Below are 19,818 nucleotides of genomic sequence, written 5' to 3'. Positions count from 1 at the left end.
AAATAATTTATGTTATGTCTTACAAAATGATCCACAGATGTAATAAATAGCTCCTCTTAAAATAGAAAAGATAAAGTGTCGTCTAATAAGTAATAACTGTAGTGTAGGTACTATTATAGGTACTATTATGTATTCTGTGGCTGTGTCTGTGGTAATACCGAGATTCTCAATCATATTTTCCGGACAATAATATATTCAGAGAGGGCAATCAAATTTAGGAAGGTCTACTGCGACACCTCGACCATTTGTCTAATCTATCGTAGCAATATATCCATGTCTTGATGGATACACGAACAATTCGAGTTGAACGTGACCAAATAACATATCCTAATTTATCCACATGGGAAAATATATCTAAAATATAAAGATCTAGAGTTGAGAATTATCTGATAGTTGGCTGTGTAGTAGTTTTTTGTTTTGTTTTAACACTTAATTAAACGTTAAGTCCTTTAGAAGTCTAACGCAATACCCGTACTTTTGTAAATATCCCAGTCTTTGTTATACAATTATACTTATATAATTTTTTTAACTCTTATCTAAGATGATAAATAGACACTTAAGCCGCTTTTTCCTCAAATGAAATATATAGCTTCACTTAAAAAATAAGAAATATACGAACGCCGCCGTCGCTTCCTTTCCAATTCCAACAGAGAGAGCGACCCTTGATGATATTATTCCACACAATCTATCAAAAAGCGCCATCATATTTTAGGGGGTCCAGTGCGATAACTCATACATTTATTTAATCTAACGCAGCAATATATCCACGTCTTGATTCATACACGAAATAATAAAACAGAATTCGGATCGAACGTGACCATCAAAGTGACCATATGGAATTTTGGAAACTGAAAAATATGTTTTAATATATAAATGCCCGTAGAGTTTTAAATCTTATTGTTTACGAATTATTGAATGTGTTATTTTAAGGCTTATAGGGATATAGAGAAGGTAGTAGAGAAAGAAGAATAAAATAATACAGTGATAATATGAAAGCCCTGCAGTACACCATATATAAAAATTCGTTTTGAAAATACATTATTATTACGTAATAATGACACTGTTCCGTTTTTTGCTTATTTCGTAGTAGAAAGAGCCAGACCCTCGTTATTGTATAAAAGTTGAAAATTACTCTGGGTATTCTACTCTCGATACTAAATGTCTGGCAATGCATGACGTGATTTCTAATACTATTCTGAAGAAAATATAAAACAAAAATTTTACTCTATACTCTAGACCGTGGCGTGTGGAAGTCCTTACAAGAGACCTATGTCCAGCAGTGGACGTCTATTGGTTGATGATAATGATGATTATGAGAGAGAAAATCGCCGATAGTTAGTCGTTTTGCGGCGCGGTCGGACCACTGCCTAAAGCTTAAATTGTATTATTTAGTGCTTCTGATTGAATGAAAGAAAATACTAACTCATTTCTAAGACGGCATGTGGTCGTCATATTTTAAGAAAGTGTTATTTTACTCCTTGGAAATTAAATTAAACCCAGGCATTTACGTCACATCTCATTTTAGACTAGATTTATAGCATTCAGAGATAATTATATATGTATAAGTCCCGCAAATTGCTATTGCGCTGGAACCATGTCTTATTAACATCGAAATGACGTCATCTTGACGTATATTTAAGTAAAAATATACCATCAGCTCGAAACTTCAGTCTAGTGCTGACGTCACTAAAATGGCGACCACGCACATTAGCAATTTGCGGGACTTATATCACTTCTAATATTATGAATGCGAAAGTGTTTGTTTCTTGGTTTGTCCTTCAATCACGCTGGAATGGAACCACGGATAGAAGTGATTTTTTGCATGAATATATATAAAAACCTTGATAGGCTACTTGTATCCCGGAAAATTCCCACGGGATTTTTAGAAACCTTACCTTAACCCTAAAATCCACGCAGACGAAGTCGTGGGCATCAGTTAGTGTACATATAATTATCAAGTGAACACTGCTATTATCAACCGACCTCCCGGTCCAGATTCCAGAAGCCTAAATTGTTACACATGTAAACAGTCTGGTTCATTGACAGTAGTCATGCAGTGTCCCGAAAACTTTAGACAGTTGATTTGTGATGTAACTTGTAAGAGATAAGGGTTTTGTTCAAAGCTTGGTTGTAACAATCATATGACGTATGGAAAATATAAATAATGTGACTATGTGACTATAGAGAAACTAAACTACTATAGGGACTAGGGACGGATGGTTCATGTAGCATTTCTTTATTATAATATAATGTTCAATAAGAGAATATTTTTAAAAATACTGTCCGTTTGAAGCTGGGTCGAGCTGGATTACATGAAATGAAAATAGTCATTAGTAAAATACAATCAATACCCACAGTAAGCGACAGGTTTAGATGGCAATCGGGGTACGAGGCGGGGGCACGCCCCGCACACCGGCATGCCACCCGCGCTCACCCGCACCGGGTTAGTGCGGGGGTTGTGCTGGTGTGCGGGGCGTTCCCTCCCCAATTGCCATCTCGACATGTCGCCGACTATAGCTGTTGTAATTACGTTCAATGGTTTCAGTAATACGAACGGTGGCGCTTGTTTAAACGTTTTTATATTATGCTATCAATAATTACATAATTATCATTTTTTTAATGTTATTTTAATTTGTAAGTACGCAATATACAAATTGGTCGGTTCGAAGATAATTTTATGTGATGATAACACAAAATTATGAAATGTTTGTATTAAAAAATATCAGTGCTTCCATAATTATATTATAGTAACTACGTAATTTTTTTTAGGAACGTGATATAATAATAATAAATACACTTTATTTGCACAACCACAAGAAGGATTACATTAAAGAATAAAAAACACAGACAGAAGGAAGATACAAAAGGCGGCCTTATCGCTAATTAGCTATCTCTACCAGGCAACCTTAAAGATTGGAAAGTATAAGGAAAATTAGACTGCAGGTGGTGTGTAATATACTAATAAACATACATTCAAATAACTGATACATACTAATACATAAACCACTAATACATGTATTAAAATAATATGTATAATACCAATATACTAATAAAATAGACTAATATAATTAGAGGATACTGTTTGAAACTACTTAACTGTTCTCTATAATGATATTATTTATCATCTAGCAACAACTGGAAAACAATAATTGAGGAGCGATAACGACATTACGTGACTGCCACCCAGGACACGCGAATAAATATAAAATCTATGCGATCATATTTTTCGAGATCGACATCCAATTAAGCACTTTCTCGTCCAACGGGACACGGGAGACACGGGATTTCCTAGTTTAGGGGTCAGGATTCCACAGAGATGAACTGTACTGAGTTGTTTAAATAAATAAATAATTATTAAAATATAAGTTCCTGTTCGTCCAACTGGCACACTGGATTTCGTCGACTCAACGGCTAGAGGAGGCCGCTAGCATTACATTTCTAACGACTGTTGCTTTAGATAAGTACACTTACTAATTCAAAAATAAGTTCCTTTTCGTCCAACTGTCGCAGCTCGTGCCGCGACCGTCGCTGCGGTCGCGAGGGCGCGGCGTGTGGCGGCTGGTCGCCGAGGAAAGTGGGTGTGCCGTCGACTGTCGTCACCAGCGGCTTCAGGAGGCCGCCGCGCTCAAACTCGTGCGCAGAGATCTTCCTGTCGGAAAAGGAACTGGTTTTTAGGTGGATACAGAGTTGTATGAGTAACCGTTAACAAACTACCCACATATTGTGGCTAATTCCGTTGTACACAATCTCTAAACTAAAATGGCACGTCTAAATCTATTGCTATCCCTTTCATATTGTTGCTTGCGGGAAAGGATAGCACCAGATTTAGACCTGTTAATTTAGTTTAGTTTAGAGATTGTGTACAAGAGAATCGGCCCCACTGTGTAGCTAACTAAATAAAGCTAGTTTTCTAGCCACGCAAATCGTTGGCACTGGTGATCAGCGCTGCAGCCCGCTAACAAACACACTGAAATACGTATTTTTTTTTCATTTTTACTTTTCATAGATATAACTTGAAAACGTACGGATTTTCATACAAAAATTCAATCCCTATTGGGCGCCTACGTCATAAAAAAATTACTGTGAAAGTTTAAATTTCTAGCGGTTTAAATTGTGCGTTGATAGATCAGTCAGTCAGTCAGGACAAGTCTTTTTATTCGTATAGATTTTAAATTTTAACACACAGGTATAATGGTACGCGGCAGGGCGATATAGCAATCGGGGTGGGGACACCCCGCACACCCGCACCGCCCCCAAGCTAGCCCGGTGCGGGATAGGGCGGGTAACGTGCGGGTGTGTGCCCGCGTCCCTCCGTCTTATACCCTGACTAGCTTATGCTCGCGACTTCGTCCGCGTGGACTACAAAAATTTCAAACCCCTATTTTACCACCCCCTTGCTTGGGTTGAAATTTCAAAAATCCTTAGCGGATGCCTACGTCATAATAGCTATCTACATGCCAAATTTCAGCCCAATCGGTCCAGTAGTTTGAGCTGTGCGTTAATAGATCAGTCAGTCAATCAGTCAGCCAGCCAGTCAGTCAGTCAGTCACCTTTTCCTTTTATATATTTAGACTGCTATCTCAACCTGTCGTGTACTATAGATTATCCCCATCATCAACAAGCAAAGCACTTTATTTGGTTCAAAACGCATCCCACACGTTAAGTTATTAATTTACTTAATACACACCGTCCTATATGGATTACTTCCGCATCGGATAATCCGGTACATAAATCGTCCAAATAGCCAAATAATAATGCTAATTAACAATTCCGCTGTGAACTATGTCCGTGGTCGAAATACATTGGATTAGGAGATTACAATTCACAGACAGAGACAGAGGTCGAATTCTCTATGTTACAACAACCGGATGTGTGAACCACGTAATCTACTGACATGGACTCCAGGAATTAACGTTGACATGAGGAGATAAAGCGGTGATAGCCTAGTAATTAAGATGTTGGTCTCCTCTTTGGAGGATTCAGGGTTCGATCCCGGAGTCGTACCTTTAACTTTTCGGAGACATAGGCGTCTTAAGCAAAAGATATCACTTGCTTTTAGGATGAAGAAAAATTCGTAATGAAACATGCTCGCGTGAGAGTTCTGCTTAATATTCTCATACACTACTACTACCACTGCGACCTGAACGCCCAAAAAATATTATTATGGAACTATATTAACTCTTGTATACATAATATATTCGGTAATAAATTAAATTATTTTTCAATTTTTAGTGTTTGTGTATCGAAGTCGGTTTTTATTTTTTTTGTAAAAAAAATTTATTTCACAATTTTTAGTGGTCCCATGGAATTATGCTATGACTGGTTAAAAACCTACTGTTTACTAAGCTATTACACTGATCGCGAGCAATTCACTCTTATCCGTTGAGGAGTTCCAGTATCTATCTTCGAAGATGTTCATCAGATCTTCACCAAATTTAAATGGGACTGTAGCAGAGACAACTCATAGACAAGTGACCAATTGTCAATGTCGTACGTAGGTGTCACCTGTCATGTGTCAACGTCAATTGATAGACTTTCACTTGTAAGACTTGGCCAGAGCCGTGCACACTAGCTCATTGTATTAATATTAATTACTAAGTTAATCCGAGTGGAAATATTAAAATAAACACAAATTACATGAAGAAACATTATTTTATTTAATACAACATAACATGGCGCAGCCGTTTTCGAACAAAACATCAGATTAAAACGGATTGTAAGTTTGGACTGAACATCAAGACAATGGCCGACGGGGCAACGACCACGATGCAAGGCGACATGTGTGGTGTCGAATTTAAGATGCCGCGAGGAATAGATCTGGAAGATTTGGATACGTGCTGGCAGCAGTGGCAAAAATTCAAGGATTCGTTTAAGATATTTATGCTGGCGGCGGGTTTTGAGAAGTTGTCTGAACCAAGAAAAGCAGCATTATTATTAAATTGCATTGGATCTTCAGCCCTGGAACTATACCTCAACGTATTAAAAAAAGAAGATAAACCGAAATTAGAGGAAGTTATCAAGTTATTCGACGAATATTTCAAGCCGAAAAGTAATGAAGTAATGGCAAGTTACAATTTTAATAGTCTTAGTACAACAAGACGGAGAAAATTTTGACACATTTTACTCAGACTTAAGAAAACTGGCAGACAGCTGTAACTTTGGTCAACAAAAGGACAGGATGTTACGGGACAGACTCGTCATCGGCGTGAAACAGACACGAGTGCAACAAAAATTATTAGAAATTAAGGACCTCACACTGGACAAGGCACTGGACATATGTCGATCAGCGGAGCTGTCCAGTCAGCAACTTATGGTGCTACACAGCTCGGAGGTGAAAGCGGTGGCAGCAGCAAGCACAACCCGGCAGCTGACTACCCCGGCGAGCAACAATAGCAAAGCTAAGTATAGTAGGCCCCATAATAATATTAATAATAAGAAAAATTGTCAAAATAATTATAAAAATAACTTGAATAAAAACAATTATCAGTGTAAAAAGTGTAATAAGGTACATGGTCCTAGGCAGTGTCCAGCCTTTGGAAAAACTTGTTTAAAATGTGGAAAATTAAATCATTTTAGTATAGGATGTATGTCTAAGAATCAAAAGCTTGATAATATTAATAACATTCATGATTTATGACTAGTATACTCAATAGATTTTACTAAAAATGAATGGAATACGTTGTTGCAAGTTGAAAATAAGAGGGTCTGTTTTAAGTGTGACACGGGGGCCCAAATAAATGTTTTGAGTTTGCGGGACCTTAAAAAAATTGTCGATGATGAGACAAAAATAAAAATGTCTGAGACAAAAACCTTAATAGAAGTCTTTGGTGGAGGAAAATTATTTCCTATAGGAAAGGTCACATTAAAAGTATATTCTAATAATAATATTAATAACAATGAGTGGTTCAACACTGAGTTTTTAATTATTAATGAACCGGTTAGACCGATCCTAGGGCTAGGCTCTTTGGTAAAGCTTAGGCTCTTAAATACTAATAATAATATTAATACACTTACAAGTTGCACTAATACTAATATGAAAATGAGTAAAGACTCAATTGTTAATATGAATAACGAACTGTTTCAGGGAGTCGGGGAGTTTAAGAGCTCACTGCAGCTACGCATTCAACCTGGCGTGGAGCCTGTGGTGCGACCCCCACGGCGAGTGCCTAACGCACTGAAGGATCGCCTTGCGGACAAGTTGGAAGCTCTGGTGAAGCACAAAGTCATCGCGAAGGTCGATCACCCTAAAAGTTTTGTAAGCAACTTGGTTATTACAGAAAAGAAAGATGGTTCGCTTAGAATCTGTTTAGATCCTAAAGATCTTAATAAAGTATTAATAAGAGAACATCATTTGATTCCCACCATTGATGAAATTATAACTAAACTTTGTAATAAAAAGTATTTTTCAGTGCTAGATTTATCCGATGGTTTTTATAATATTAAACTTTCAGAAGATTCGAATGATTTATGTACATTTAATAGTCCATTTGGTTGTTATAAGTTCCTAAGAATGCCATTTGGTTTATCAGTAGCACCGGAAATTTTCCAAAAATATAGTGAAACAGCCTTTGGAGATATTCCAGGCGTGATAGTGTACTGTGATGATTTGTTAATATGTGGTGAAACTGAACAAGAGCATGATGCAATATTAAAAAAGGTTTTTGAACGGGCTAGAGAACATAATGTTCGCTTTAATAAGAATAAATTTCAATATAAATTAAAAGAGGTGAAGTATTTTGGCCATATTTTTTCTGAGAAAGGTATGCAAATAGACCCAGAGCGGGTAAGTGCAATTATTAATATGAAAAGTCCCAATAATAAAAAAGAGTTACAGATTTTCCTTGGCATGGTCAATTATTTAAGAAAATTTATACCTAACTTGGCTGATATTGCATCAACGCTTCAGTTATTATTAAAGAAAGATGTTGAGTGGTTATGGACGGAAGTTCATGAAAATGTTTATAATAATATTAAAATTAAATTAAGCCAAGCGCCCATTTTACAGAATTTTAACAGTAAATTGCCTATAACGATTCAGTGTGACGCATCAAAGAGTGGTCTCGGATGCTGTTTACTTCAAAATGGTAAACCAGTTTGCTTTGCTTCAAGAAGTTTAACACCTGCAGAATGTAATTTTTCCCAAATTGAAAAAGAGTTGTTAAGTATAGTATGGGCAACTAAGAAATTTCATTATTATATCTATGGTCATAAGATTACCGTAGTTAATGATCATAAACCATTAGAAAGTTTATTAAAAAAGCATTTACATGAGGTACCGTCTCCTAGACTACAGAGATTAAAGTTAAAGTTATTAAAATATAATTTTGAATTTAAATATTTACAAGGTAAACAAATGTACATAGCAGATTTGTTATCAAGGTCGTATCAAGAGTGTAATGATACAGATGATTCTTATATGTATGAAGTCATACACTGTATAGGGTTAGCACAGAAATTAGAATGCACAGAAGAACAAAAATTAGTATTAATCTCAGAAAGTTCTAAAGATGAAGAGTTATTAAAAATAATTGAATTTATACAGAATGGTTGGCCGGACAAAATTTCTCATATTCCAGATGTAATAAGAAGTTATCATAAATTAAGAGCTGAACTTAGTGTGGACGATAATTTAGTCTTCTATAATGATAGGTTAATAGTACCGAAGAGTTTAAGATTGAATGTCATTAAAACTTTACATGAAGGGCATGTAGGTATGTCAAAAATGAAGCAGACAGCTAGAAGGTTGTATTACTGGCCTTATATGGACTCTCACATTGAAGAGTATGTTAAGAAATGCTTTCCTTGTCAAACGCATCATAATAGTAATGTTAAAGAGCCGTTATTATCACATCAAGTTCCCAACCTTCCATTTTTAAAATTAGGTATAGATATCATGGACTTTAGAAGGAAAAGTTATTTAGTAGTATATGACTATTATTCTAAATGGTTAGAGATAAAATACATATCCAGTAAAACTGCTACAAGTGTAATTAATACATTAAAAGATATTTTTAGTACTCATGGAATACCTGCAGAAATAATATCTGACCATGTTCCATTTGATTCGAGGGAATGTAAAGAGTTTGCACATAATTGGGGATTTAAATTTACTTATACTAGTCCAAGATATGCCCAAGCGAATGGTATGGCTGAACGAGGGGTACAAATTGCGAAGAAAATGCTAACAAAATGCCACGAAGATAGAACTGATGTAAGGCTAGCATTATTACAATATCGGGCTTCTCCCGTTTCTGGTACAAATTTTTCCCCCAGTCAGCTACTAATGAATAGAAATTTAAAAACTAAGTTGATTGTTAGCTCACAATACCTAACACCTAAGTTAAATCAGAATGTAACTCAACAGTTTAATGATGTACAAACTAGAAATATAAAAAATTATAATAAGACAAGTCGATTTAAAAGTAGGTTTACTGTAGGGCAAAAAGTTTGGTTCAAAAAAGAGCCAAGTAAGAATATTTGGTCAGAAGGCGAAATTGTTAGATATAATGGATATAGAGCATATGTAATAATAGACAAAAATAATGTACAATATAGTAGAACCTCGTTTCATATTCGACCGGCGGCGTAGACTTTGTGTTTCAATCAGACAGGCTGTCCATCGCTGGTTGAATGGGTAGTTTAAGAGTCAATAATTGTAGTAAATTTAAGAAGTGTGGCACAATAATAATATAAAATTAATTAAGTAATAATTATGTAAATTGTAAAATTAAAAGGGGATGATTAGTTATGTAAAATTAAAAGGGGATGATATATGTAAGTAATTTTTCAAAATTGTAACTGGATGATTATGTAGATATTTTTTTTAAAAAATAAAAGGGGATGATGTAGCAGAGACAACTCATAGACAAGTGACCAATTGTCAATGTCGTACGTAGGTGTCACCTGTCATGTGTCAACGTCAATTGATAGACTTTCACTTGTAAGACTTGGCCAGAGCCGTGCACACTAGCTCATTGTATTAATATTAATTACTAAGTTAATCCGAGTGGAAATATTAAAATAAACACAAATTACATGAAGAAACATTATTTTATTTAATACAACATAACAGGGACCAACTTTGAAGTATACCCTTTCAAACAAAAAAAGAATTTTCAAAATCGGTCCAGGCGTCTTCGAGTAATCGGGGAACATACATTAAAAAAAAAAAAAAAAAAAAATTATTACGACGAATTGAGAACCTCCTCCTTTTTTTGAAGTCAGTTCAAAATAATGAAACGCTCAATATGCATAACATCTACTGGATCCATTATAAATAATTGATATTACATGCAATTATAGATCGTTTTAAGATAAGTAAAGTAGCAATCGTGTCACAATTAAATAATGAGTAATGTGGGCAATGACAACACACCGCCCAAAAGGAAATGCACAGCGAGGTGATTCGCTAACTCAGTGTTAAACACTGAATGATAGCCACCGAGCTCTTTTGAGAAAACCGGCAGGAACGATTAGTGACTATGAAGTTTGAAATATATTCATATAATAAAAATTAACAATCATTTAATACCGTGTAGTAGCGTCAACGTCCATCTTGAAAATAAGGACATTTTAACGCCAATGTAAACGTCATTGTAAATGGCATTAGCGGCGGACATTATCTCGTTGTTTATGGCATTGTTGGGCATTGATGTTAACCTTAATGTAGCCGCACCATTAAATTATTAAAATACTTGTCTCATAACTCTAAACTCCAGACATACCTTTTAAAATTTTAAAATTAAAGTAATACAGTGTCTAATGTCTATATTGCAAAGCTTTTAAAATTAATGGAATGCTCAATATACATATTACTGGTTTTATTAAAAATTATTGCCAATTTAGTGCAACTTAGATCTTTTAGAGATAAGTTATAGTAAGATGATGTGCGCGGCTTCGCCCGCGAGGAATTAGGTATTTTAATATTCTGTGGGAACCCTTCAATTTTCCGGGATAAATATCCGTCCCCGGGATGTAAGCTATCTTTGCACCAAATTTTGCCAAAGTTAATTAAACGGATGCGCCGTGAAAAGCTAGCAGACTGCCAGACAGACTGACGCACTTTCGCATTTATAATATTAATAAAATAATATGGATAGGTGTACAAAAATCTATCTGTCTGTCTGTTCGTTCCCTATGCTTGGCGTTCAGTTAAACCTATTTAGTGCAGTTTACGGATGTTTTTCTATTGAAGAAATTATTTATGTAAGTATTTAGTTAGTATGTATTTCAGGAGTCATTCATGGGACAGAAAAAAATACATGTTCTTTAATTAAATAAATTTGTACAAGTTTTTTTTAATTGATTTTTAATACTAATAGTTAATACTAGTTATTTTATTTATAGTTTTCAAATAATGGGCTTCTGAAAGTCGATAAATTTTCAATATGTTCAATAAGTGTTATCTATTAGCATAGCTTTTAAAAATTGATTAAACACTTAGTATGCAAAATATATACTTGTTCCATTGATCGTTTATGGATACGATAGAGTAGCAATCCTGTCCCAATTAGTTATTATATAAATTGGAAATAAGTGATGAGCCTTCAACGTAGCTATTAACTTGCTAGTTTATTAGATTCGATAGAGCACCTTTTTTGCATCCTGCATCTGTGAAATATGTATCAATTAAAACATATTATTAATACATACAACACATAAGTGGTTTTCCAAAAATATATTTTAATATTCTGCATATATACCTATTTAATATGTATTTGAAATAAAAAACCTAGCCGAAAAACCCACAAATTACAAAAAGCATCATCAACCGATAGACGTCCACTGCTGGACATAGGTCTCTTATAGGGACTTCCACACGCCACGGTCGTGTGCCGCCAGGGGCTGCCTGCGACTCGTCTGACTTTAACTATACCGATGCAAAAAAATCACATCGATCCGTTGCTCTGTTGCGATGTGATTGAAGGACAAACAAACAAACATCGCATTACAACAAGCATCGCATTTTAGTATCAAATTGGTTTTTGTGGTCAAGTAGTTTGATTTCAAAGTACAAATTCAAACAAGTCTTGTGGGACTGCGGTTCTTCTATATTTATATCTAATCTATTGAATTTCTTTGATATTGAAATACAAGCTTTGAAATGTCACTAACTAGGAAAGGTAAAAGAACGAAAACATCAATAAAGTTAACAAATACGTCTCTAACTCATCAGGCAACTATATTATTCTTTGCATCCAGTCTAATTCATTTATGCTACAACAGCTACAAGAACAAACTAGTAACTAGTCTACTAGTAGGTACTAAGTTAATCCGATTGAAGTTAAAATTTTACTTCGGACAATGTTCGCTTCACACCTAAAAAGACATTCCGTGTTAAAGTGCCAAGTAGATTTTTTAACTGAAACTTTCGAAACTTATTTCTTACTTAACTCAGGCAGACCGAGGCGACGACGCCAAAATGGCTCTGTCTACAAAAATACCATTTCCGTCTTCGCAGACACATTGCATTTAAGTATCAAATTCAAACTTTCAAAGTAAGTTTTTAATCTTTTTCAAATTAAAGAAAGTTAATTCTTTACTTATACCTAACTTCACTATCATCATCATCATCAACCAATAGACGTCCACCGTTGGACATAGATAGGTCTCTTGTAGAGCCTTCCACACGCCACGGTCTTGCGCCGCCTGAATCCAGCAGCTCCCTGCGACTCGTCTGATGTCGTCCGTCCACCTAGTGGGGGGTCTTCCAACGCTTGATCATTCTTTTGATATTTTTCACAATCCACATTTATGCTATTAAATTAAGCATCAACAAAAAGTAATGTTCTATTTATAGAGTAGATATTTCGAAAGTAGGTATAATAGGGTCGACAGAAGATTGATGGAGGCTACAGCGAGTTAGAGGGGGATAAGACGGTTACTAACGCTCCAATAATATGGTACTATAAATTTATGTGCCCTCCGAATGACAGGAATTGATAATGAGGAAAACCGAACACAATAGCCGAAAATATTTCAAAAAAAATATATTGAATGAACCGCTGATCTAAGGATTCAGTTTCAGCTGGTGTAGATACGGAATAGAGGTGTCAAAAAATAATGTACCTAATAAATTTATTAAATATATAAATGTATTCAAGATATTCGTTTTTAGATTAAAACAAAATTGAATACAATATATAAAAAGTAGTGAAAATTTGAGAAAATCCTTCCTAAAAAATAACTCAGGCGTTCGATCTTTGATACGCCGCGCGCGGCGCGACCGAGCGACGATATTAGAATAAAATATATTAGGTAGGTACAGCTGAATACAAATATCGTCGCGATTCGACGGTGAATAATTATTACATCGAATTTTCGTATTGGCCTGTTACATGTTGACTGTGATGATACGAGTATGCGGCTAGTATTTTTATCATTTTGTTTGTTTCGTAATAAATTTTGAATGCAGTTTTATTTATTTGTGAACTTGAGTGTCGATAAATATTTAATGTGAATAATTGTAATGTAGATTAGGCAAAATAATGTAGATTAGGTACATTTTTGTGTTGTGATAGATTTGTGTCGCGCGTTAATAATACCTATTATAGTAGATTTGTTCTTTTTGGAAATACTTGCGTCATTTTATAAATCGTATGAGAAAATGTTTTTCAAAGTGTAGGTATTATCATACATTTAAGTATTATAGGTAATAGGTTAGGTACGTGAAGTGGTATTGTTCTTTTTAGAAATCATCATCATCATTTTATAATTCGTATGATAATAAATATGTAGAAATGTATGATAATAAATATAGTAGTTACCTACTAAAAAGATTTTTTTATAGGTAACTAGGTAAACTTACCTACCTATTGTATTGTAGGTATCTACTTGACATTGCTTTATCGTTCTACTTGTTTTTATTTTTACATACATAGGTAGGTACTAGGTACTGTATTCCGCGACAGGTAGAGATGGCAATCGGGGTATGAGGCGGGGGTGACACCCCGCACACCCGCACGTCACCCTCGCTCGCCCGCACTGGGTTAGCACAGGGGCCGTGCGGGTGTGCGGGGCATTCCCTCCCCGATTGCCATTTCGACCTGTCGCGAAGGTATGGATTGGGTACCTATTAAGAGTAAAATTTAAAATTTAAATCAATCGAGTTAAATACAAGCTATACCCTAGTTCTCGACCTTATTGACGGTTATGAGAAAGTTGTTTTTTGTCATATTCTTGTTCAGTAGGTATCATTCATAGATTGTTAAAATGTTGTTCCCTATGTCAATAAGGTCGGAAATCGCTTGCACCCATTTATCTGCTTGCGCCTCATGGTGAAATCGGTGCAAGCAAATCTCGACCTTATTGACGGTTATGAGAAAGTTGTTTTTTGTCATATTCTTGCTCAGTATAATTCATAGATTGCTAAAATGCTGTTTTCTGACGTATGTCAATAAGGTCGAAAATCGATTGCACCCATTTTTCTGCTTGCGCCTCACGGTTCAAGCAATTTTTTTTTTGTAACAAAATAATGTAACGTTAATAATTATTAAATATTTGTCTGTAACACGTGATAATATTGTGATACACACATGAACCTGTATTTGACACCTCTAATACGGAAGTAGGAATCAACTTAGCTCATTTAGGTGAAGAAACCAAACCATACAGATTGACAGTTTATTTTACTTACCAATAAATGAGTGCAATATCTTATATGAGTTTGTTGCTTTATATAAATTTTATTTATTTATTTTATAGGTGTTTCCTTACGTTGAACATATTATTTTAAACAAAAAGGACTTTCCTAGTCAGATATACTTCAAGAGCTTCAATGTTTATAAATCGAATTATTTTAAACTAGATGATGTCCGCGACTTCGTCCGCGTGGATTTAGGTTTTTAAAAATCCTGTGGGAACTCTTCATTTTTCCGAGATAAAAAGTAGCCTATGTCCTTCCCCGGGATGCAAGCTATCTCTGTACTAAATTTCGTCAAAATCGGTTGAAAGGTTGAGCCGTGAAAAGCTAGCAGACATACAGACAGACAGACACACTTTCGCAATTATAATATTAGTATGGATTATTCAAATTTTTCAACTAGGTTGCAAAAGTGTGGTAGGTAGCGAAGTGAAACGGCTATCAAAATAAAAATTACAATAGTAATGTTGTGACTTTTTGGCAAGAGTATAATATTTTAATTCGCTTGCTAAAAAGTGACAGCATTAAATAAAAATTAAATCAGAGTGTCTTGTGCAAGTGGGCCTTAATTCTTATAATTTCTAAACATCTTTCATATTCTTTCAACAACAGGGGCAAGTTTCCAAAGCTCGGTTCAAGTCAATTATCCCAATGTGCCACTGCTTGAACTAAAGGGCACTTATCAAGTTATGATTGCCTGTAATAGCCAATTACCAACTTAATTCCTTTCGGCAGGCTCTCCAGTTATTTAAGAGCACGTATAATTTTATAATGGTCTCCCACTCTATAAAATGTATACTTAAAATAAGTTTTTAATAACGAATTTATTGTGAGCCACCCAGAAATACGTGACCTCTCTGAGCGGGAGGTTGAGTTCCACTCTAAGGGTAGGTATATATCTGCCCATAGAAGCGAAACGGAATGGAGATCTGTTTAACAGAACAATTCATCATCATCTTCTAATTATATAAAAAAGGAAAAGGTGACTGACTGACTGACTGATCTATCAACGCACAGCTCAACTGGATGGATCGAGGTGAAATTTGGCATGCAGATAGCTTTTATGACTAAGCATCCGCTAAAAAAGGATTTTTGATAATTCTAAGCGGGTGAAATAGGGGTTTGACGTTTGTGTAGTCCACGTGGACGAGGTCGCGAGCGTAAGCAAGTATCATTATAAAAAGATGAAGATAAAGTTATGACTCGATCTGTCAATAATCTAATTGGTCCGTGCATAACGCCTCGGGTGCCTGTCAACTGGAGCGGAGTGGAGCGGCGATATGCATAGTCTACCAAACAGATTTTAAAATTTTTACCACCTTTTAATAATTTGATTGCTCTTTTGAACACATCCCAGCTCTGATCCGCTTCAGTGGACAGACACACTTAATACATATTGGGAACTGTTCTACAAATAATAAGTTGCTCAGCAATGGCTTGTCTATGTCTGCGGTACGTCTGTACTCTCATAAGTCTATCGTCACATTTTGATCTAATGGGATGTGTCTAGTGTCTACGCCACATCTCTACTACTCACAAATTCTTTACAAATTGCTGGTTTTAGACATCAATCTAAATATATAAAAGGAAAAGGTGACTGACTGACTGACTGACCGACTGACTGATCTATCAACGCACAGCTCAAACTACTGGACGGATCGGGCAGAAATTTGGCATGCAGATAGCTATTATGACGTGGACATCCGCTAAGATAGGATTTTTGATAGTTATCAACCCCTAAGGGGGTGAAGTAGGGGTTTGAAATTTGTGTAGTCCACGCGGACGAAGTCGCGGGCATAAGCTAGTAATAACTAAAACCAGTGGCGTGCACAGGGTTTGAAGTCAGGGTATGCATTAGTTAGGTAGGAACCTGTTTACTGGCAGGTCATAATGAAAAATATGCATTGAGCTATTACAACTGGGGTAAGCAGTGCATCTATGCCTCTATGACCTGCACGCCGCTGACTAAAACTCACTCTGAGAAGAGGCCCGTCCTCTGTAGCGAGCCGGCGATGGGTTGAACATAAAAAACTGTATTTTATTACCTGACAGGTGTAGTTGCGCCGGATCCAGAGCCGGCTCTCGAGGGGGACGCAAGTTCGGCGCTCGGCGGCGTTGCATGTGACACCAACCACGCGTCCACAACCTGCCGCGTTGCCTTCCTGATGACATCACAATACGTTAATAAAGATTTTTTTATTCATAGACTAGTGCTTGGCTGCAATCAGACCCGCTGACAAGTCATGATGCAGCCTAAGATGGAACGCGCTTGCCTAGAAGGTGCCTACTTTTGACTTAAAAGTGGAGGGGAAAACTAACACCGGAAGGGCATTCCAACCTTTCCATATCTTAGCGGTTCGAATAAGAAACGAGGAAGCTTATCGCTTCGTACCTGTCCGAGGAATTTCAATTACGTACGTACGGAAAGGAAGTAAAAGAAGGAAGAAAGGAATAAAACAAAGATTGGTCTAGTGCCTGTTAGAACACGCATAAAGTTCACCAGAAGTTTTTTAATCATGCTGGCTACTACTAACTTTGACGCTCATTATTTCGTAAACATGCGTAAACAATAATTTTTCAGAAAAACTGTCTAAGAAGTCTCATAATGATTTCAAAATTCAACGAGATATCACTCTGGGTACCCCCTTGAATTTTTTCAAATTCTAACAAAACCCCAAAGAAAATTAAACAAAATAGGTACCAAAAAAATTTATGTTCTAAAGTTACCCAGAAAAATAATTTTCAAAATTTAAGTATCCCTCTTGTTAAATAGATTTCTTTAACCTTCTCTTACCATAAACAAAATACAGTACCCGGCAGGAAATAATGTACATCGACCTTTAGAAAGATATTGCGGCTTTAGAAAGAGGTTGCGGCTTTAGAAAGATATTTCGGCTTTGTAGAGCGTTGTCTCTGTCACTTATGTGTATGTGACTTTTTGTCGGTCTCAACGACAGAGACAAAGCTCTATACGTATCGTACTCATTCTAAAGGTCGATGTACCATATTTCTTGCCGGCTACAGTACAACAAACTGATAAACATTAACTACTACACTCAGCTCGTTTAAATAGTTAGAATATTCAGCAAAACTTTCGACTTTAATAAAATATTTTTACAAATTGTTGCAAGCTTTCACGAAAGTCCTCCTACTGAAATCAACTAAAGCCATAAATCATATAACGGCATAAGCTATAAATAGAACTCCATCTGTACAAGTATTTGGTTAAACAGTTGCAGAGTTTGAATTTGTGGAAGCTTTTGTAAATGAAGTTATGAACTTGGTTGGTATTGTAGTTTTGAAATCAAGTGGGTGTATTGAGTTCGATTTCTATGAAATTGAAATTAATGAATAATATTCGCATTCAAATAATTAATCACCCAAATTATTACAGCTTATGTGGGTCTACAAATTAACTCGTTGTCTTTTTAACTTGTTAAGTTAAAAATAATAAAACATGAATTAAAGATTTGATTTTGAAATTATTAATTAGTTAAATGGTCTATCAAAGACTAACAGTTGTTTTCACTTACATTTTGATAAATATGATTTATCATTTATTTACTTATGTATCTATCAAAAGATCATAATCTTAAACAACAATTTTTGGCCTGTTTTATTTCCTGACAATACAACATTTTAATGTCATTGCCAACCGCCGAGTTTCTTGCTGGTTCTTCTCTGTAGGAAAGGTATTCCGAACCAGTGGTAGATGCCTCTGACGATTCAAAAATACTTGTAAAAATTTAATTGAATAAAAGTATTTTTATTTATTTATTTATTGTAGTTCGTACTACATCATAAATCTGAATGGAGTAGGTAATATTGGATGTAATTTAGAATTATGCACACTAATAAACAAACAATATATTATTATGCTTTACAACAACAAACAAAGCATTTATGGTAAAGGGTACCCGAGTCAAGACTTTACAACTACAACTTACACGATAAAGCAATCACGGGAACTTAGGTTAATAGCTTCATTATAAAACTAACTTTGTTCTGTTGTATTCCACTAGAAAGCAGATTAATCCGCTTTTAAAATGAAACCGTTTACGAGATTGTCTTGTCACGATCATCGCTAGAGCTTGTTTAAGCCTGCTTCCTTATTGGCCGTGATGTCTGTATTTATTTTTCCACATACCATCTATTTAACTGCAATCATTTACTAACTATTATGATTTTTATATGAATAAAGCAGATTGATATTGTTTCTGTAAAACCATACCAATAAAACATCAATCGGGATTTCGAAACCGAACTGTATGAAGGCATTTATACTGGGAAGCGCAATAAGAAACTTCGCTCCTGCGCGCTGCAGTGTGATGTGCATTAGGTTCCTTATGACATTATTGTTCCTATGACGTCCGGAACAGTTGCCAGCGCGCGTTTTATTCGCCTTATCCTTAACTTGACCAACCTTAGGAAGTAATCGTGCACAAACTCCTGGTTCTCATCGAGCCAGGCTTCTGTCCGGGCACACTCTGCGTCGTAACAGGTTGGCGCGGGCATAACGCCGCCCGCGCCCCCCGGCGGCTCCTCTATGCTCCGAAGCTGTAGACCTGTAACAATAGAGAAGGGATTAAGTTCTCTGGTCTAGTACAAAAGATTTTTTCTCATTACTGAGAGTCAGGGTCACTTTTACATAGTGGTAGGACTTTTGTTGGTATATCTAATAATGCGGTGGGTTTCCAGATCCTTCCGCATACGACTTGACTAAGACGTATACACAAGATTTCGATTCTTAGGTTTTACGATTATTATTAGATGTTAGTGATACAACTTGACTAAGACGTATACACAAGATTTCGATTCTTAGGTTTTACGATTATTATCAGATGTTAGTGATACGACTTGACTAAGACGTACAAACAAGATTTCGATTCTTAGGTTTTACGATTATTATCCGATGTTAGTGATACGACTTGACTAAGACGTAAAACAAGATTTCGATTCTTAGGTTTTACGATTATTATCAGATGTTAGTGATAATAATAAATAATCGGGACCGACGACGCGACGGGTTAACATGCTCTCCCGAGGCATAAAGGAAACGAAAAGGATGAATTTGAAAACCCAAAGTAGGTCTATCCAGTCACCGTACCCTACTAGGGTGAACGTTGCTTCACCAGCGTGATCGTTTGATATGCACTGTCACAACTAATAACTAGGCC

At 35.8% G+C, this 19,818-nt stretch overlaps 1 protein-coding gene across 13 annotated transcripts in view; it reads right to left on the bottom strand.

Moving 5' to 3' along the window:
- The window catches only part of Pde11 (Phosphodiesterase 11), a 232,146-nt gene that overhangs the window by 81,131 nt on the left and 131,197 nt on the right, over positions 1 to 19,818 (bottom strand). For all 13 annotated transcript variants that reach the window (XM_069504882.1, XM_034978574.2, XM_034978581.2 and 10 more), the window contains 3 exons: positions 19,065 to 19,206; positions 16,687 to 16,803; positions 3,472 to 3,649 (listed from right to left, as the gene is read on the bottom strand). In XM_069504882.1, the coding sequence (XP_069360983.1) occupies positions 3,472 to 3,649; positions 16,687 to 16,803; positions 19,065 to 19,206 (437 nt within the window). The remainder of the gene's footprint in view (positions 1 to 3,471; positions 3,650 to 16,686; positions 16,804 to 19,064; positions 19,207 to 19,818) is intronic.

This window comes from Maniola hyperantus, chromosome 19 (genome assembly GCF_902806685.2).
Source record: "Maniola hyperantus chromosome 19, iAphHyp1.2, whole genome shotgun sequence".
Lineage (NCBI taxonomy): Eukaryota > Metazoa > Arthropoda > Insecta > Lepidoptera > Nymphalidae > Maniola > Maniola hyperantus.
Note: the sequence above shows the minus strand (reverse complement) of the source record. Positions and strands in the feature narration are given on the sequence as shown.